This window comes from Dendropsophus ebraccatus, chromosome 13 (assembly GCF_027789765.1).
Source record: "Dendropsophus ebraccatus isolate aDenEbr1 chromosome 13, aDenEbr1.pat, whole genome shotgun sequence".
In the NCBI taxonomy this organism is placed as follows: Eukaryota; Metazoa; Chordata; class Amphibia; order Anura; family Hylidae; genus Dendropsophus; species Dendropsophus ebraccatus.
In genome coordinates, this window is record NC_091466.1 from 43,702,162 (window position 1) to 43,723,623 (window position 21,462).

Consider the following 21,462-nt stretch of genomic DNA (forward strand, 5'->3'; position numbering starts at 1 on the left):
TGCCTATTATAATAGAAAGTTTACATAAACAGTAAAATCTTATGCTCAAAAAGTATCAGCCATGGAAAGTAACCAAAATGGACACCTCTTTAAAGGGGGACTCCAGCAAAATTCTTTTTCTTTAAAATCAACTGGTGTCATCAGAAAGTTATATAGATTTGTGATTTACTTCTATTAAAAAAATCTAATGTCTTCCCTTACCTATTAGCTGCTGTATGTCCTGCAGGAAATGTTGTTTTATTTTCATGCTGACACAGTGCTCTCTGCTGACATCTCTGGCCGAGAGAGGAACTCTGTCTTGGTTTTCTATGAATCCCGATTAGAAAACCTTTCCTGCTCTGAACAGTTCCTGTCTTGGCCAGAGATGTCAGCAGAGAGCACTGTGTCAGACTAAAAATAAAACATTTCCTGCAGGACATACAGCAGCTAATAAGTATGGAAAGACTTGAGAATTTTTAGAAGTAAATTACACATCTATATAACTTTCTGACACCAGTTGATTTGGAAGAAAAAGTTTTTCGCTGGACAACCCCTTTAAGACATCTGGATGTGTTATACCAAAAGGAACGTATACTGTATTTGCTTACCACAGGTTACAGCTACATGTATTCACTTCCTACACCTTATTTTTAATTTTAGTTTTTGTTTGTTTTTTTCAAATAAAAACTGATTTCTTCCTATCCTATGGTAGTGTATCGTATTCCTGTGTAATAGTGACCTCTAGTGGTGTGAATTGTAAAGGCTAAAATGCAGAAGAGACATAAGACTGGCAAACAATTGTGGACTTATTATTGACTTAAAGTTGACTTTTATTAGGCAACCTAAAATAAGTAACTAGATCAAGCAAAAACATTAAAAACACAATCCCGAAGGTACTAAGATAAATGTCCTGCCTAATGATATCCCAGTTATTGTCACTGGTAGTAGAGGTTTATAATCTCAAGCTAAGGAAGTAGCTGTTAGAAATAGAACCTTATCAGGAAAGTTCTACATATATCAGAATATTTTGATCCACCACATAGTGACTGGCTAAGGCTGCAAATCTGCAACAGTTCTGATCCATGTGGATTCAACCAAAGGCCCACATCATAGGCGACAGTGACAAAGGCATCTAGACAGGTTTTTAAAAGGTGCCACACTTGTCAGAGTTCTAATTGGCACCCCCATTATGCATTCAGGTGGTACTGAACAGTTGTCATAGCAGCCCGGGGCCTCCATTGCTGCCATAAAAGATCTGCTGATGTCATAGCTCAGTGCAATACAACAGTATTACATTGAGCTGTATAAATGATGATTTTTTTTTTATATAAAAAAAATTAAAAGGTGATCTGCCACCTAGGAATTGCCTAAGCACCTGGGCATACAGCAACCCTTGCCATAAGAATATTGTTACCTTTACTTAGGTTCCTTGTGCCTGCAATAGTTGAAAAAAAAAAAACTTTTAGTGGCTGCTCCTAGAAGTAAAAGAGCCAAAGACTCAATGTGCATGCACTAGATAGAGCTCAGTCATTCCCCGCTCATCACTGTCATTGATGGTGGACGTGCAGTGAGTCTATTAAGCCGAAACCAGGGATTTTAAGCTGCTTGTGCCCTTTAGTTCTGATGCTTGACAACTGTGCAGACTAGTCTCCGGTCATCAACATCAAGTTAGACATCAGGTAAAAAAAAATATATATATATATAGACATGCTGCAGAACAGGGGTGTTACTAGGGTCCTAAAACATCCGGGGCACGGGCCGTCTGAGTTGCATCGGCATGGAGTACATGTAGGTGGAACTATGTAGATCAATCTAACGCACTCAGGGTGGGCCTTGAAGCAGATGTTGCCCTGTGCAGAATTTGCAGACCACCCTGGACACAACGCAATCATAATCTCTGAATCTACAGGATATGAGGCGAGAATGTATACACTAAAATCATTTTTAGTGCCCACATATACCCCGTAAAGGACACACTCTACGTCTCCCCACACAATATAATGCCTCCCTTAGTGCGCTACATACAGTATCAAATGCCTCAATATACATATGGTTATAACATTATTACCACGATACAGTTATTACATATGGCCTCCATACTGATGCTGAACAAAACAAATAAATTACTAATAATTTCACCACATAATACTGCCAGATCATGACCACTACCACTACAGACTCTATAAGAGAGTGCAGTTACATTCTGTGACTCACAGGGGGCATCTTCTCTGATCAGAGTAGTTCACTTTTTAATTTTCTCTCCATCCAGCCCTGGTCATCTTGAAGTCATCTCCTGGCCATGAATTCTGCCAGTTAAACAGCTCTCCAGAATCTGTCAGTGTAACATTTTAGACTCCTCTGTTTCCAGGTCCCCTCTTTGCTCCAATACAGTTCTAAGATCTCCTGTGTGCCCTCAATAGACTAATAACCCCACCATGCATTCAAGTAGTATTTAGGTCCCTCTGTAGGCCAATATGGTAGTCAGATCCCCTCTGTGCCCCAGTAGCCTAGTAAGACCCAATTGGTGCATCCACAATAGTAGTTAGGCCTTTCTGTGTGCCCAAACAGTAGTTATGTCCTCTCTATGCATCCACATAGTAGCTAAGACCCCAGTAGGTAGCACCCCCTGCAGCTAACCCCCCCAGTAATTAGAAGCACCAGTGTAAACATTCCACCTGTAGGTAGTAACCCAGTAAATGTTATTCCCTTAGGCCCTAGTGAAAAGCCCCCACCATTAATAGCCACATCTATATTGTCACAGTCTCTTCCTTTCTTGTAGATGTGTTTACACTATGCACAAGATGTGCAGTCTACAGTACAAGTGACTGTTGTAGTTGTCATATATTAAAGGAGAAGTCCCGCGGAGGTACAAAAACTGAGGGCAGGCTGGAGGGGAAGGAAATAATAAACAACTGAACTGAGCGCCTAAAGACTGGGAAGGCGAGTATTTGATTCTATTTTTCAGACAAATTTTCTAGAACTGCATCCTTACAGCTAAGAATTTGTTTGTAGATTTTCACTCCCCTATTGCAGATAATGGAGAAAACCCACATGAGACCCTAAAATTTCTCAAGTAGGGAATAGATGTCAGACTGCCTGTATTGGGGCAGAACATGCCTTCTCGCACATCACTGCCTGTGCATCTTCTGTGTACTCCTCTTTTAGTAGATGGCTCCCTCCTGTGTTCCCCCTTAGTATATGGCCTCCTGTGTAGCCCGCCTTTAGTATATGGCCTATTGTGTAGCCCCCCTTAAGCATAGCCCACACCCCCTTTAGCGTATGGCCCCCTGTGCCGTGCCCCTTTAGCAGATGGGCTCCTGCATAATGCCCCACTGGGTGGCCGCCCGAACTGACCACATTACAATCCACCACTGGACTTGTTTTCCTGCTGGCTGCGACAGCAGGGGTCCAGGAAACAGTGCAGGAGAGACAGGGGCTTGTTAGTCCGCTGAAATTACTGGGTATGGTCACTTTGTGCAGGCGCATACAAGCTCCTATAGGCTCTGCTGCCTCCCTATTTGCTTTGGCCTAATGGCTCAAACCTAACAGAACCTGGAGAGTGGCAGAGCCGTAACACAGAGAAAAGGTGGGAGAGGCTTCTGGGGCACTCTGCCATAACTTATAAAATCACATGCATCATCATATTGGCACACCAGTTTTTGGCCTCTGCCAATGCTGCAGTGCATCCATGGTTGGTCTTACCTATATCACTTAGCTAGCTGTCATCCCTAGTTGTGAAACCACCAAAAATCCATTAGTTTTGGGGGGTCTAAGGCCTAATTCACGCGTCAGTATTTTCCGATAAGATGCTGTACAGATATGCGCCGCGCTGTAATGAATCAGCCGCACGGCTCTGTCATTACAACGCAGCGCATATCTGTACAGTTCCCCCATTCCCAGCATCTTATCACAGATGCTGCCCGGTCGGGGGAGAGTCCGTTACATGTCGGTGTTCCGTGTGGAACGTGTGAATGCAGCCTACGCCTCTATATGCGCCCCTTCCCTCTTTGTACTCTGTCTCCACAGTAGGCTACGTGCACATGGAGTGGATTACCCTGGTGAAGGTAGTTGGGAAAATCTGCAACCAATCTGCAGAATGTGAACGCACCCTTAGGGCCTGTTCACACTATGGAAATGGTGCCAAAATTCCATGTGGAACCTGTGTGTGGGCCCTGCGCCGAATCCTGCTGCTTTCTGTTTGTCAGTTTTTTAAACGGAGGTGTACAAGCCCTCCCATTCAAATAGATAGCAGACAGGATTCCGTAGTGTGAACAGGCTCTAACAGTGCCCCCTTACTTACCCCCTATACACAATCATAGCAAACCCCATGGCTGTACTTAGTAATCTGTGGACCTAATGTATTTTCTTTCTCCCCTTGATGCTTCTATCACCCTTTTAAAACCTGTGGCTCTCCTTCTGTTGAAAAACTACAACTCCCATCGTGCCCCGGGGTTTTGTAACAGCTGAAGAGCCACAAGCACTGCTCTAAATAGACTTATGTTTTCTTTATGTTTATTATAGGAATAACCCCTTAAATTTCTACAAGAAAACATATTTCCTGTCAACATTTATGTCAACATTATTTCCTGTCAAACTTTATAGACAAAACAGCCACAAGCACTCCTGTGAATGAATGCTACGTCATCATAAACTGGAACGTCCTACTAGTGCTAGTTACCCGGGCAACGTAGGCGGAAATTCTAGCAATGACGTAAGACTGGGCGGAGCTAATGAACTGGAATGCAGTTACTGCGTCTGCGCGGAATCCAGCATGGCTCCCTCTCCTAAGCACATGAGGGACAGAGGCTGCTCACCGGGAATGTAGGGCTCCACTGACGGCTGTCGTAATTCTGTCTATAGAGAGGTAAGGGTAGGTGTAGCTGTGTTAGCTCTGTAAGTGTACTGCAGGGGTCTGATGGTGTCAGTGCCTGCTGGGAGTTGTAGTTCGTCTCTTGCAGCACAGATTAGGGAGGCTGCTTTTCTGATTTATCTAGATTATCTTACAGGATCAGTGTTGTATTCTAGTTACTATTATATATATTGTATTCTAGTTACTGTCAGACTGGATGACATCTGACATTGCAGTGTTCTGATTTTACTGGAGTTTTATTGTATTGCCCTTGGTGGTTATGTACATGTTATTTAGCTTCAGTGCATCTAAAATAATGAAGCTGATTAGGCAAGGGGTGAGCATACAACGCAGTGAAACGTTGCAGGACGTAAAAGCACGCTCACTAATACGCTGTGGTATATGTCAGCATAGCTGTCTGCCACTATGCCAATATATACCCACAACATAGTACGATTTTAGGTGTCCCTGTTGGTTTAAAGAGACAAGGACACTTTAAAGTGACTGTACCACCAGGCCTAGGCTGAAGCACTGGAGGCGGGCCGACCCACCCTTAGTGGGAAGAAACCCCAGCCCCTCCATGACATGACTCCATTAGAATCAATGGAACCCTATCATAGAGGGGCTGGGGTTTCCTCCCACTAAGGGTGGGTCGGCCTGTCTCCAGTGCTTTAGTCTGGGCCTGATGGTGATATCCTCTCGCTTCTGTGCCACGGCTCTTTGATTCTATGTTGGCATAGTGGGAGAAAGGTTTGTTGACCTATACCATGGCGTATTAGTGCGAGGGGCCATGCTTTTACGGCCTCCAAAGCTTCACTGTGCTGTATGCCCCCCCCTTAATCACCGACCTACAGCATACTATGCAGCATAGAGTAGCAGTGCTAAGGCGCAGGGAATACTACTGAGCAAACCTGTTAAAATGTTGGGGTTCAGCAATGTTATCCAAACAGGAACGCTCTGTGTTTGATTCCCTGTGGCTGTAGAATTTTGATGCAGCCCTTGGGAGCCCTGGAAAACATGGATACAGCTTATGGCTATGTTCACACATGGTAAGAGACCGGACGTTCCATGACGGCCGGTCTCTGAAAAGATCATCCCGGATGATCTTTGCAGCCGCAGAGTTCTGATGCGGGCGCATCCGTGCGCGCCCACATCAGAACTCCCACTGCACACTATAGAGCGTATGGCCGGAGCCGCTCGCTCCATAGTGTGCACTGACAGTGTTTTCTGCGGCCGCTATTCACTGATCCCGGCCGGAGCGTATACTATGGGGGTCATTTATTAAGTCCGGCGTTTTCTGGACTTAAAAATGCCCCTGCATCTCCGGCGCTACGAAGATTTATGTAGAAGCGGACTGCCTCTACATAAATCCTGTGCGAGCCGGTGCGCACGGCCGAAAACATACGCCAGCTGAGGACTGGAGTAGGTTTTCGGCGTATCTTTAAAAAAACAACAAAAAAAAAAGATAAATCGCGCGGACTATGAGTCCGCGGCCCCCGTTCCGCCCCCTCCACACCTCCTCCCTGCCCCCCTGGCAAACCCGGCGTAAATAGCTGTTTTGCGAACATTTTATTCGCAAATCCGCCGTTTTGCGAATAAAATATTCGCAAATCGGCTCTTTACACCGAAAAAAAAAAATACGCCGGTTGATACATTTCCCCCTTTGTGTTTACGTTCCTGCTGTGATTCCATAGAAGACTAGGCAACTTATCTTTTCGAAAAAAGGTAAAAAGTTTTACGAAAAGATACGCTGTGTGAACATTGTGAGCCTATGGTTGTATACATGTGTTCCTGGCAGGCCTATTGCAGCATCTAACTTCTACAGCCACAGAAAATTAAACACAGAGCGGTCAGTTTCGGATAACGTTGCAGAACCCCAACATTTTCACAGCTTTTCCCGATGCTACTAGGAAAAAATAGGCTTTACAGCTATAACACTTTTCACAGGATAAATATGGGTGTTTATTTTAATGAGAATAAAAACACAGGCACAAGCAACACAGCTACATTATAAATGCTTTCACTGATATCTATTCAGCGGTGCCAGTAGCTTGGTAAGCGGTCAGAAGGTGACAGGTCGGCTTTAGAGGGGTTATCCAGGATTACAAAAGATATAGCCGCTTCCAGAAAAAGTGCAACTCAGTTTTGTAGCTCAGTTCCATTGAAGTGAATGATAACACTGAACCTTAGGTCATGTGTAGAGCTGTTTTTGCAAGAAAGCAGGATCTGCAGCAAATAACTGACACTTCTTTGCCTATTGGGCTCATGCATACAGATGTATTACAGCTTTGTACAACTTTGTACAGTTGGACAACACCGTAATGCCTTACCAATAGACATCTGTGGGATGTAAGTCTATTTCTGAATGCTTCCAGTATCGTACAGAGATGTGCATCCTTTGGATCCCCTCTAAAGCGAACATGAGCAGCTATTACTTAGTGTGTCCACTGGGGTGCGCTATTACTGCAGAAGTTCTTTAGTGATGGCAGGATTCCCCATTCATAATCCTGTAATGTTTTATTTCATGTGTATGAAATTGAATATGGTGTATACTAGCCAGAGTGCAGGGCATCGAGGAAAGGGATGTGACTAGAGATGAGCGAACCTCAAGCATGCTCGAGTCGATCTGAACCCGAACTTTCGGCATTTGATTAGCGGTGGCTGCTGAATTTGGATAAAGCCCTAAGGCTATGTGGAAAACATGGATATAGTCATTGGCTGTATCCATGTTTTCCAGACAACCTTAGCGCTTTATCCAAGTTCAGCAGCCCCCGCTAATGAAATATCGACCGTTCGGGTGCGGATCGACTTGAACCCGGTTCGCTCATCTCTAGATGTGATAGCCCCAGTGCATACAGATGTGACAGATCAGGGTAGAAAAGTGCTGCACTTCATGTGACTATTTATGCACCAGGTAACTACTCCACGTTCTTGGCGACAAAAGCTGTAATAGCTATTTAGCAGCCTGACCTGCCAGCAGCTCTGCATATAGAATAGGGGTCAGCCAGAGAACAGGGTAAAATCTAACATGGCTGATCCTTCTTTCCGCTGTAAGTAGACATCAAGAGCAGTAGACCAAAATCTGTGCATTTATATTGAGGCTGCCATACATCATTGCATGTGACATGTGATTCTTAAAGTGACAGTACCACCAGGCCCAGGCTGAAGTACTGGAGGCGGGCTGACCCACCCTTAGTGGGAGGTAGGGCTGGGCGATTAATCGAATTAATTCGATTAATCGTCCAGAACGTTGAAATCGATTTGATTTTTTGTGAAAATCGTAAATTCGATTTTCACAAAAAATCATTTCTGGCTGCGGTGGCGGAGAGGAGCTGAGAGGAAGGTGGGTTGCGGTGCGGGCCGGCGGGAGAGCCGTAGAGGGGCGGTGTGGGTGAGTGGGGAGAAGATGCTGGGTGGCCAGGCTGGAGAGGGGCGGTGCTGGTGGCCTCCAGCCACTGACAGCGCCGCCGCTGACCTGCCCCCGCCCCCTCCACTGAGCGTCCCGCTCTCCTCCCGGCCAGACATGGAGGTCCTGGGTCTGTGGAGGAGGAGGCCGCAGGGGGATGGGGGGGGCTCTGTGCAGATCCCCATTCCCGCTGTATAGCTCCGTGACCCGCAGCACCGCGATCACCACCTACTGTAGTCCCTGCGGCCTCCTCCTCCACAGACCCGGGACCTCCATGTCTGGCCGGGAGGAGAGCATGTGTGCGGAGGTGAGAGGAGGAGGAGAAGGAGATGTATGTGCCCTCCTGCTCCAATCACCCCCAGCTGCACCAGTCACCCCCCAGTCCCCTCAGTGTTCCCCCCCCCCATCCCCTCAGTGTCCCCCCCCATCCCCTCAGTGTCCCCCCCCATCCCCTCAGTGTCCCCCCCCATCCCCTCAGTGTCCCCCCCCCATCCCCTCAGTGTCCCCCCCATCCCCTCAGTGTCCCCCCCATCCCCTCAGTGTCCCCCCCCATCCCCTCAGTGTCCCCCCCATCCCCTCAGTGTCCCCCCCCAGTCCCCTCAGTGTCCCCCCCCAGTCCCCTCAGTGTCCCCCCCCAGTCCCCTCAGTGTCCCCCCCCAGTCCCCTCAGTGTCCCCCCCCAGTCCCCTCAGTGTCCCCCCCCAGTCCCCTCAGTGTCCCCCCCCAGTCCCCTCAGTCTCCCCCCCCAGTCCCCTCAGTGTCCCCCCCCAGTCCCCTCAGTGTCCCCCCCAGTCCCCTCAGTGTCCCCCCCCAGTCCCCTCAGTGTCCCCCCCCAGTCCCCTCAGTGTCCCCCCCCAGTCCCCTCAGTGTCCCCCCCCAGTCCCCTCAGTGTCCCCCCCCAGTCCCCTCAGTGTCCCCCCCCAGTCCCCTCAGTGTCCCCCCCCAGTCCCCTCAGTGTCCCCCCCCCGTCCCCTCCGTGTCCCCCCCCAGTCCCCTCAGTGTCCCCCCCCAGTCCCCTCAGTGTCCCCCCCCCAGTCCCCTCAGTGTCCCCCCCCCCAGTCCCCTCCTCAGTGTCCCCCCCCCAGTCCCCTCAGTGTCCCCCCCCCAGTCCCCTCAGTGTCCCCCCCCCAGTCCCCTCAGTGTCCCCCCCCCAGTCCCCTCAGTGTCCCCCCCCCAGTCCCCTCAGTGTCCCCCCCCCAGTCCCCTCAGTGTCCCCCCCCCAGTCCCCTCAGTGTCCCCCCCCCCAGTCCCCTCAGTGTCCCCCCCCCAGTCCCCTCAGTGTCCCCCCCCCAGTCCCCTCAGTGTCCCCCCCCAGTCCCCTCAGTGTCCCCCCCCCAGTCCCCTCAGTGTCCCCCCCCAGTCCCCTCAGTGTCCCCCCCCAGTCCCCTCAGTGTCCCCCCCCAGTCCCCTCAGTGTCCCCCCCCAGTCCCCTCAGTGTCCCCCCCAGTCCCCTCAGTGTCCCCCCCCAGTCCCCTCAGTGTCCCCCCCCCAGTCCCCTCAGTGTCCCCCCCCCAGTCCCCTCAGTGTCCCCCCCCCAGTCCCCTCAGTGTCCCCCCCCCCGTCCCCTCAGTGTCCCCCCCCAGTCCCCTCAGTGTCCCCCCCCAGTCCCCTCAGTGTCCCCCCCCCAGTCCCCTCAGTGTCCCCCCCCCAGTCCCCTCAGTGTCCCCCCCCCAGCCCCCTCAGTGTCCCCCCCCCCAGTCCCCTCAGTGTCCCCCCCCCCAGTCCCCTCAGTGTCCCCCCCCCCAGTCCCCTCAGTGTCCCCCCCCCCAGTCCCCTCAGTGTCCCCCCCCCCCAGTCCCCTCAGTGTCCCCCCCCCCAGTCCCCTCAGTGTCCCCCCCCCCCCAGTCCCCTCAGTGTCCCCCCCCCCCAGTCCCCTCAGTGTCCCCCCCCCCCAGTCCCCTCAGTGTCCCCCCCCCCAGTCCCCTCAGTGTCCCCCCCCCCAGTCCCCTCAGTGTCCCCCCCCCCAGTCCCCTCAGTGTCCCCCCCCCAGTCCCCTCAGTGTCCCCCCCCCAGTCCCCTCAGTGTCCCCCCCCAGTCGCCCAGCCCTAGTGGGAGGAAACCCCAGCCCCTCTATGATAGGGTTCCATTGATTCTAATGGAGTCACGTCATGGAGGGGCTGGAGTTTCTTCCCACTAAGGGCGGGTCGGCCCGCCTCCAGTGCTTCAGCCTGGGCCTGGTGGTACAGTCACTTTAAAGATCAAGGGAGGTAATAGAGATTATGTGACTATGGATGGCTGTATGAGATGTGAGCGGAGTGCCAGACATGCAGTGTGTGATCTAGGTGCCACGTGGTCAGCACTGTGCTCTAGGCTACCAGCTAAGAAGAACACTGCTATTGTTCCAGATAGAGAGACATGTCTGACAATTCCACACCAGCTATTTCTTTAGTGCAATAAATGTAAAAATAATATGTACAAGACGAATGATGCAGCAGAGGCGAAGAAGTTAAAGGGGTATTCCACAGGAACCATTAATGTTGTTATGGACGCTCCCCATGACGGGGCTTAGGGATGTCAGTCCTTAGAGTCACACAGCAGAGCTGTCCCAGTAATGTGGGCCTATCAGGACCTTCGAATCCTAGATTTTATAATCCTAGTTGCTCCTTGATTTAAAAAAAAAAAAAAAAAAAAAAAAAAAAAAAAAAAAAAAAGGGAAGAATTCCTGCGGAAATTAGCAAATCCCAACTGATTCCTTCACCTTATTGGAGAATTCCTTGTGTGTTTGTGAGGAAGATCTCCTATTTCCTGTGTGTCTAATACATGGGACCTCGCTGTGTCTACAAAGACGTTTCCTGTTGTTTGGCGTTTGCAAAATTCTTGCTATAAACGTGATCGGTCATTGTATTGGCCGACTTCATATTATTTCTCCTAAAAGGGCTTTTCCACCTAAATGTATCTGCAGAACGATTGACTTGGCAGGGAGAAGAAGAAGCATAGTTTGGATCATGCTAAGCCTCGTACAGAAGGAGACTGTGAGTAATAGGGACAGCCTGGTTGCTATGGACATGCTGTATGACGACCCACTATGATAGGCTTAAGTTGTTACTCAGTGTATCCATAGCAACCAATCTGTCAGACATTATTCAGCTGTTTACAGTCGCCCTGTGCCATCCCTTATTAAAGATGAGCGAAGTTTCTCCGACCTAAAATGCTCGCCATTTATCTTTCTGTGTCTTATAAAGTTTGTTGCCACCCTCGGGAGTCTTGGAAACTCCCCCTGTATCCATGTCTTTTTGGCAGCTCTAGGACGCAATCAACTTTTCCCAACGCGGAGAGTTTAATGCAGATTGAGGGAAGTTGCTGAACCCGGACTTAAGGCACCATATTAAGGAGGAAGCGAGCGCTGACCTTCCTCCTCATTCCCCTACTACACGCACAGGCAGCGAGCGGGAGGGCCAATCCTTAGATTGTCCGAGCGGCCCATTAAAGTCAGTGGAGGTCTCCTGCTGCCGCTCCTGTTACACGGAGTGACGACAAGTAGACTGTTGCTGTCATGATCGACGCTTTTTAACATGTTGAAAGACTGATTGTGGTCTTTTAACACACGCTATTACACCGAATGATAATCGACCAAGTGCGGCCAATAATAGTTTGGTGTTATAGGGCCCTTAAACTTAAAGGTGACTTATCTCTATCCCTAATCATACTCCTCTACGAGCTCAATGCCTCAGAGACGAGCTGTGCCTATCCCCTCTGTCCATGTAAGATGTCTTTATACACGATACAGGTGACTGCAGTTGTTTCACTGTGAATTCCGTCGCTCTCATCTCCGCCTGTGCCATAGAATCCATTCTATGCACAGGCCGATTCCGCCGAAAGAATCAACATGTCAATTCTTTCAGTGGAATCGATATTAGGGAGTTCAGATAGACTGCTTCCTCTGCAGAATCCTTATGACCAGAAAGAGTAGGATAAAGAGTGTCTCTCTCTGGAGCACCTGTCCTGCGTTATTACACAGACAACCCAAGGATCTGCTTGTCTACCATGTAATGCCTAATTTGCCCAGTGGTGGAGCTGCAATAGAATTGAATACTTGTGGTAGTAGGGCACACACAGAAAAATAAAGTGAAGTTCGCGGCATTTGTGCATATCTATTGAGGTCATAGTTACAGAATAATCCCATTCAATGGGGAGTATTAGCATCCTGTATTTCAGACGTGCCTTCCCCTCAGAATAAGTGACATTGCATATTTGTAATGCGTGCAGTTAAGCGCTGTGTGAACATGATTTAACAGCTAGGTATCTGCACTGATTATATCCAATCGCTCAGGGTCTCAGCAGAGGGGAGGCTTTGTGATCTGTTTCTTGTTAAGGGAGCCTTCTATCAGGTAGGGACTATTCAAAGCGGAGAACCATTGTAAGGGTACAAACACACACACCGTATATGCAGCAGATACGCAGCAGATCTGCAGCAGACTTGGTGGTTCAGATTTGATGCTGTGTTCAGTTATTCAGATCTAATCTGCTGCGTATCGCAGCAGTAAATACGCTGCGTATATGGTGTGTGAGTTTGTACCCTTAAAGAAAATTGGGAACCAGATCGGTGCACTGGAGTCTTGCCCCCCAGTGCACCATAATGACTCTTTAGCATAGAAGTTAAACTGCTAATATCACAGAAACTGCGTCGAGGATGAAGGTAATGGTGCACTTACACAGGCAGATTTATCTGACAGATTTTGGAAACCAAAGCCAGGAATGGATTTCTAAAAAGGAGAAATCTCATTCTTTCCTTTATGACCCATTCCCTGTTCATGGTCTGTTCCTGGCTTTGGCTTCAAAAATCTGTCAGATAAATCTGCCTGTGTAAATGCACTATAAGAAACGTCATTTCATCCTTGGTGCCCTGTCTGCTATAGGGAGATAGCAGGTTTAATTCTTCTAACCTGTTGATAGTTTCCCTTTAAGATAGGCCATCAATATCCGATCAGTGGGGGCATGACTGACATTATTGCTATTTAGCTGTTGCGGTGTTATGCCCGCATATATAGAGAACACCGCTATATATTGTGTAGCGACCATACTGTGGTGTTGCTACTTGGCACCACCTGAAGTGATTGGGCACTCTTCTGGCACTAATAATGTTGGGTGAATGCACACTGTTTTGTGCCATTCCCATTGACTCTCAGTGCTGTCTTACCCCCTTACTTTGGATGTTCAGGACCCCGACTCCTTGTATGTAAATGACAAGCATTTTCCTTTCCTATGGGGGACGTCGCTCATTGGTTAATGCAGGTGCCAGTCACACAATGAGGGACTGTGCGTTTTAACCATTACATTGCTGGATTATCAGAGGTTACTTCTCCTCATTATATCGCTCACTACTTTAGATGGGAATATAGGCGGTGCAGATTTAATCTGCGGGCAGCACGTGGGATTATCCTTAATCTGGCCGGCCACAGGTTTACAAATCTCAATGTCACAGACACAGCCTGTTATTACATCCTATTTTTCTCTAGCTCTGTATTCCCACAAAGTCCGCAGTATACACTGTATTGATCTGCTGTACAATCCTTCTCACTTAACATTGCCCCTATGTAATTTGCTGTGCCTGAACCTGGCTTTCTGCTCTCACAAATGTGCCCAAAATATCATTTAGTCTGAATTTCCAGGACGATTATCTGTCACTATGGGCGATTATATGCACTTAAAGTCACCTGCACAGTGCAGCAAACCTCCACTTGGATGGATAGGTTGTACGGATAAAGAAAGAGCTGAAATGTTATACGTAACGTATACTGCGAGAGTCTATCATTAGATACAGTGTCACCCAGTACTGACCTGACGCTGGCGCTGGGCCCGGCCGTTTTCTAAGGTTGCGTTGCTCAAATTTCATGGCAAAAAGCTGCTAATCAAGCACACTTGGCGAATATAATCTGAGCGGGTACTTAAGGGCTATAATCGGCATAGACTGCAACTGTTATCTATGGGATCTGTCCAATATATTACTGTAAGCCGCCTGCCATGTTTCTGATAGATGCCGTATTTACAGTAGTAGCCAGCCTGGCATATGTCATGGGTAGTAGCCTTCAGTTCATGACACTTGGACCACACCAGACGTGGACCCTGCTCTTGTGTAACCTGAACAGTTTCTACATTGCGGGGAAAAAAGTTTGGGTTCACCTTAAGGGTTCCTTTTTTCTTAAGAATAAAAATTACCCTCTATCAGGAGATTAAGGGATAACTAGCTGATCGGTGGAGGCCCCAATAATGGACTCCAGTTGTCAACTGAATGGAGTGGTAACGTTATATGCATATCCAGTGTTCCATTCATTCTCTATAGCATGGGTCTCCAAACTGCGGCCCTCCAGCTGTTGCAAAACCACAATTCTTATCATGCACGAACGGCTAAAGCTTTGGATTTGGCTGTCCAGGCATAATGGGAAATGTAGTATTGCAACAACTGGAGAGCCACAGTTTGGAGACCCATGCTATAGAGAATAAATGGAACACTGGATATGTATATAACTTTACCACTCCATTCAGTCGGGACCCAGTTTGGAGACCCATGCTCTATAGGGTCGCTGGATGTAGTGTTCAGTGTTCGAAAGCCCCATGGCAAATGAATCAGGTGGTGGCTGAGCATGCTTACAGAACACGATATTTAGGACCATAATAAGGGTGCTGAATATTATCATATGAGGCTAAAGCACCGTAACCAAAAAAAGAGAAAAGACATGCCATATGAAGATACCATCAAACCACCAATAAGATATAAGGGTCGAAAAGTCTGTTTATTAAATATAGTCCTCCACATACGAAAAAAACCACAGAAGATAAACACTAAAACCAAATTGTATACCAAGAGGCTGTGATGCCACAAGACCAACCGACCCACATGTAAACTAGACCCAATATATAGCAATAACACTGCTATTACATTGCCCCAATAAATAACAAAAATAACAATTGTTGTCATAGCTAGAATAAGCTTTTAGGTATAATGCAGCCAACAACATAAAAGTATTTGAAGGGGCAGGAAACAAAATATAGATCTCGCCATTAAAATTTGGGTCCAGGTTGAAGTCCGGTGAGCCCCATGCGTTCTGTCCCTTGTCGGGGACTTCCTCAGGGGTATTATGAAGGCTGTTTGGTCCCGGGCAGTTAGGTAAGCTGATTATATTCTTTGCCTGATTTGGTTTATTGATATTTACTTTACATATAAATATACTCAAGACACCATACTACATTACCCCTGAGGAAGTCCCAGATGAGGGACGGAATGCATGGGGCTCAGCGGACCCTGACTTTTGACAGTATTGTATTGGTGATATTTATATTTTGCTTCCTGTCCCTACTTGTACTTGCACTATTTTTATTTTTTTTTTATGTGTTAGGCTTCATTATACCTTTATGCTTATTGTAGCTACCAAAACATTTCTGTTATTTATTGGGGCGATATAATAGCAGTGTTATTGCTATACATTGGGTCTAGTTTACATGTGGGTCAGTTGGTCTTGTGGCTGTTGTTACATCACAACCTCTTGGCGTACAAGATGGTTTCAGTGTTTTTTTTATCTTTTGTGGTGTTTTGTGTATATGGATAACTATATATTATTATATCTTATTGGTGGTATGCTGGTATGTTCACATGGCACGTCTTTTCTCTTTTTTGGTAATGAGCATGCTTACTGACACTCCATTTACTCTGGAGAGATTGACAACAATTTGTTGGATTGTTTGGATTCTGACCCCCACCAAATTAGGGGAAAAGTTATCAAAGGAAACAGTTGTATTTTTTGGCGTAAAATGGCCAGATGCGAATAAATTTATTTGCAAGTGGCCGTTTTGCGAATAAATATTTGCATCTGCCAGCTTTGCCAGGGGGGCGTGGAGGGGGCGGAGCGTCGGCATGGACTCTGGGTCCACTTCATTTATCGATTTTCCCGCTGAAAAATAATAAGGAAACCTACGCCAGCTCTGAGCTGGTTTCCTGGCGCACACAGTGGTGTGCGCGGGGTTTATGTAGAGGTAGTGCGCCTCTACATAAATCTCCGTACTGTCGGCGCTGCAGGGACATTTTTACGCCCAGCGCAGAAACCGACAAACTTAAAAAATGTCCCCCCTAGTATTTAGAGATGAGTATATTTGAGTTTGGATGAGCCTAAACTCTCGGCATTTGATTACTGGGGAATAAAGATGTTGGATGCAGCCCTACGGAGTCCTGGAAACCATGGATATGGCCTTTGGCTGTATCCCTGTTTTCCAGGCAGCTTAAGGGCTGATTCCAACTTGTTTGCTCATCACTACTAGTGGTCTCTATCCCAGAGATAGGGAATAACATTTGATCTTGAGATAACCATTTACAGTAGCTTGTAGTCTGCTGATCCACAGAGTAACAGCAGAGATTTTAGTGTTGAGAAGCCTGCACCAGGTAGAGTCTCATGTGAAACTATATATCAGGTGCATTATGTCACAGCTATTACCTCCCAGGAAGGCTAGAGAAATATAGCTCTGTAATGTGGTATGTGGCAAAGACTTCATGGAATTGTAGGCATACAGAGGTACAGTAGGATGCCGCTCAGCCCTAGGGGTGCCATATTACAACTATACGCAGTTCTGAGCTGTAAAACAGCCTGGTGTTTGTGGCCTTGTGGTTAAATTCAAGGTTAAAGGGGTTGTACAGGATTAAAAACATGGCTTCTTTCTTCCTAAAACGCCACCGCACGAGCCCACAGGTTGTGTTTGGTATTGCAGCTCAGCTCCCTTTCCTTCAAAGGAGTAAGCTGCACTACCAGCCATAGACAGATGTGATGTGGTGCTATAGGCGTGGTGGGGTGATGTGTGACACAGGGATCAAGAGCAGACCAGTGATTTATGCCTCGGAGTCCCATCTGACAAGTCACATTAATAAAGTTATTGGGAAGACTGGAGTATAATATTATGGAGCCCCGGAGGAGTCACCGCAGTGTCTGACACAGGGCTTGTTCCTGTTATATATGTGTATGGGAGCTGGCATAATACTGAATATGATTTAGCTTTTATCTTGTTGTCTGCACCATTTGACAGATAGGTCTGGTGGTTACATATTTATATCACACAGCAGTATACAGTGAATTTATATTTATTAGAAATTGAGCAAATGGGTGTATATAGGGCTCATTGGATCTAATGTGACAGGTATGAGCCTCTAACCATACATGTAGATACCCACTGGCCTGAGAATCGCCCACATACTGCTGAACAGAATAGGAACAGAGAGATATGCTCTAGTGTCACAGGGTCCAGATAGGTGTTAGATTATCAGATATTCTCATTTATTGACTGGACATAAAAAACAGTGTATAATGTTCCTCTTAAAGGGGTACTCCAGCGAAAATTATTTTCTTTCAAATGAAATGGTTTCAGCAAGTTATACCGATTTGTAATTTACCTCTATTTAAAGAGGATGTACCACCTAGTACATCCTCTTTAACCTAAACCCACTGATCGAACGGCGCCGGCATGGGGAAGCCAGTGCCACAGTCCGTTTTTCGGACCGAGGCCCCGTTCCCGTGCACGGCGCCGTTCGATCAGTGGGTTTAGGTTAAAGAGGATGTACCAAGTGGTACATCCTTTTTAAAAATCTCCAGTCTTCCAGTACTTATCAGCTGCTATATGTTCTGCAGGAAGGTGTTTATTTTCTCCAGTCTAACACAGTGCTGCCACCTGTGTCCATGTCAGAAACTGTCCAGAGCAGGAGAGGTTTTCCATGGGGATTTCCTACTTCTCTGGACAGTTTCTGACATGGACAGAGGTGGCAGCAAAGAGCACTGTGTTACACTGGAGAGAATACACCACTTCCTGCAGGACATACAGCAGCTGATGAGTACTGGAAGACTGGATATTTTTAAATAGGAGTAAATTAAAAATTTATATAACTTTCTGAAACCAGTTGATTTGAAAGAAAAATATTTTGTGGGAGTACCCCTTTAAGCCATTGTAGCGTTAAGGCATGCTGAGATTTGTAGTTTCTATTTTCTACTAGAGATGAGTAAACCTCGAGAACGCTCAAGTGCGTCTGAGCTTGAGTGCTTCCCATATGAATACTGGTGGCTGAAGAAGTTGGATGCAGCCATAAGGAGTCCTGGAAAGCATGGGTACAGCCTACAGCTGTAGCCATTTTTTTTTATGCAGCCTTTGGGGCTATATACAACTTCTTCAGCCACCGATATTCAAATGCAGAGCACTCTGGGGAATCACAGTTTGGAGACTACTGTTTTAGGGCCCATTCACATGGGAATTTCAGACTCTGCTCAGAATCCCGCCTGCCTTGTCAAGTGTGTCAATACGTTGCCTCACGCGCCTCTGCTCTCAGAATTGACATGTCAATTCTGTGAGCGGAGGCTCGCGAGGCATTGGGATCCCGAGTGGAGTCCGCCACCTTTGCTTAGTGTGAACATACCCTTAGGGTGACGGGCTGCATGCAGTTTATCATGACAGATGTGGTTGTCTTCGGCAGTCACGTATCACAAGATACTGCCGCCAGTATAGTATAGTCCAATCCTTTCCAGTGTATCATTTAGCTATGGAATAATCTTTACTATAATGTCTCCGCTTTCTATCAAACAGAAGTTAATTTAATTCATTTTGATTTTGTTTTTATTAGATCTGAAGATTTGTCGCCATCATGGAAGCGTTAGAAGAACAGCTTTCACATCTTAACATAGCAAAGCGTTCAGCCATGAAAGACAGCGCGACTTACATACTTGACATTGACGTGTCGAAATTGTCGGAGGAACAAAACACTCAGACAGTTGCAATTTTGTGCTCAGATAAAACAATTAGATTATATAACAAGGAAACCATGACCTGTCTTCGGGAATATAATGCACATCCCGGTGTGCTGAGCGGTGTGCGCTTCTCCCACACAAACAGCAATCTGGTGTTCTCTGCCTGCAACGATGCTACTGTAAGACTTTGGGACGCTCGGGAGTCTGGTACTGGAGCTGTACAGGAGTATACTGGTTACCCATCCAATGTCTTCATCAGCTTTGATATTAGCTGTAATGATCTTGTCGTCTGTGCCGGCACGGAAAAAGTGGAAGATGATGCGTTTCTGGTCTTCTGGGATGGAAGATACACTCCGAACACAGAATCTAAAGAGCCTCTCGGAGCTTATTCAGAGTCCCACAATGATGACGTCACTCAAATTCGCTTTCATCCATCCAACCCAAGCCTGGTGGCCACTGGTTCCACAGATGGCCTGGTAAATGTGTTTGATATCAATGAAAATAATGAAGACGATGCACTAACTGCTACCTGCAATTCTGAGTCCTCTGTGAATGTCATTGGGTGGGCAGGAAGAGATTATAAGCAAGTGTATTGCTTGACACACGATGAAGGGTTCCTATGGTGGGATCTGGCCCAGGTGGACACAGAGGAGCCGATCACACTCTCTAAAGTAGAGGATATGAGGGAGAGTGTTAGTGGGTGTAATATTGACTATCTCATTGATGGTGTCTATCATGAAAGAGAGGACACTTTGCTGCTCCTTGGAGGGACTCACAATGGTGACATCAGTTTGCTCAGCTGTGGTTTAGATAAAGTCACACATGTAAGAACCCTAACTGGAGGACACACTAGTACTGTGCGCTCTGTGTACTGGTGTGAAGGCCATGACTCTCTAATAACTGGTGGGGAAGATGCTCAACTACTGTTATGGAAACAGTCAAAGACTATAGTCAAAGACTCATTCCCTAAGAAGAGGGACTCCATGAAAATGGCTTCCTCGGTGCAGCAGAGGGTTCGCGTGCACAATAATAAATCATTTTTGACCAAGCAAAATGATCATCATTAGGAAAACGGAGCGTATTGCTCTATCCATGTTTTCCTGGATTCCCTAAGACTGCATCCAACTTCTTCTGCCACCAGTATTTAAATGCCAAATGACTGGATTTCAGCACGCTGAAGTTGTGCTCTTCTCTAGTGCTGTGTATACATCAGGAAGACACTCTTTGCTTCCATTGGGTTAACAGGGATGTATATATCAGTGTATAGACAAGGAGCTTTCCTGGCACATACACGGAACATGTTAAAGTGTACTTGTTGCTTGTAAAAACTTTTGACATGTGAAAAGTTTTGATGTGCTACAGCACGGACCTCTCTTACTCTGTGTTGCAAAAAAGAGTCGGGCTCATAATGTAAGTTTATAGTGCCTCACTTTCTTTTTTTTTTTTTTATTACACCGTGTGGGGAGAAGATGTGCTGGAGCTCTGTCCTTTTCCTGATCAGTACTGGTCTGAACACTCACACCCGGACTGATCAAAACTTTGGACATGTCTCGATAACGGGTCAATTTTTATTTTTATTTTTTTTTTTACAAACGACAGGTACACTTCAAAATACAGAATGTCTCCTATAGAGACTACCATGCAGTACATGAGAACACTCCTGAGACCTGGAAAAATACAGTGGGGGAGATTCAGAATGGCTGGAAGCATGGTGGCAAATGAAATAAATATTTTGTTATGCCATCATCCATATTTTATGAGAAGAATAGTGGGTCTTTAATAACCATTTTGGTTTAGAAATTGCTAGTTTTTAATAGCCCACTTGGTTTTAATTAGTTGTAGAGTAAATCTGGCCATAGACATTAGATTTAAGATGGCAAACCCAGTGATTACCCGTTGGTGTATGGGATTTCCCAGTTCTCCCCAATGGCAGCTGTTGGAGGAGGTAAGGGTTGGGAGTATTACATTTTAACATGTCTGATTATTCTCCGCCAGGGAAGTCTAGCAGCGACTTATTTTCCCCTCTTCTGTTCAGCGTGCATGTACACTTGGCACATGTGCATTGTGTGGTCTGTATGGTCAGCTTAATTTGTTCATAAGGACATTGGTTTCAAGATCCAATATTGAATGTAATGGGGAAGTTATACAAGTGCCTTATTGCAACCTATGCCACATATTGCTTGCTGTGTGTTGAATATAAATTTGCTATTAAAACATAAATGTAAAACAGTGAAATAAAAAATTTATTTTTTAATGTTTCAGTTTGAGATCTCCTTTTGTGAACCTAATATAGGATTTCCAGATTAAGGATAAGTTCCCACATAATATTTTCATCAAGAGTGGAACTGACAGGGCAAAATGATGAATGATGGAAATATTTGCCCAATTTCTGTGTTTTCATCCCACTCCTGGTTTTGGTTAAAAAGACTGACCAAAAGACAGATGGAAATACTATGTGTGAACATAGCCTAAAGGAGCCATTTACAGTTGTTTCACAGTTTCCCACCATTGCATTATATA

General features: G+C 46.5%; 1 protein-coding gene across 1 annotated transcript; it reads left to right on the forward strand.

The window, feature by feature from the left end:
• Positions 1-4,709: 4,709 nt before the first annotated feature.
• Positions 4,710-21,198, forward strand: WDR89 (WD repeat domain 89). Its single transcript, XM_069950029.1, has 2 exons — positions 4,710-4,843; positions 18,819-21,198. The coding sequence occupies exon 2, from the start codon at positions 18,840-18,842 to the stop codon at positions 20,007-20,009; it is 1,170 nt and encodes a 389-aa protein (XP_069806130.1). The 5' UTR covers positions 4,710-4,843; positions 18,819-18,839; the 3' UTR covers positions 20,010-21,198.
• Positions 21,199-21,462: the final 264 nt, after the last annotated feature.

Excerpts from the sequence above, each read along its gene's own strand:
- WDR89 (XM_069950029.1), top strand. The coding sequence starts at position 18,840 with ATGGAAGCGTTAGAAGAACAGCTTTCACATCTTAACATAGCAAAGCGT.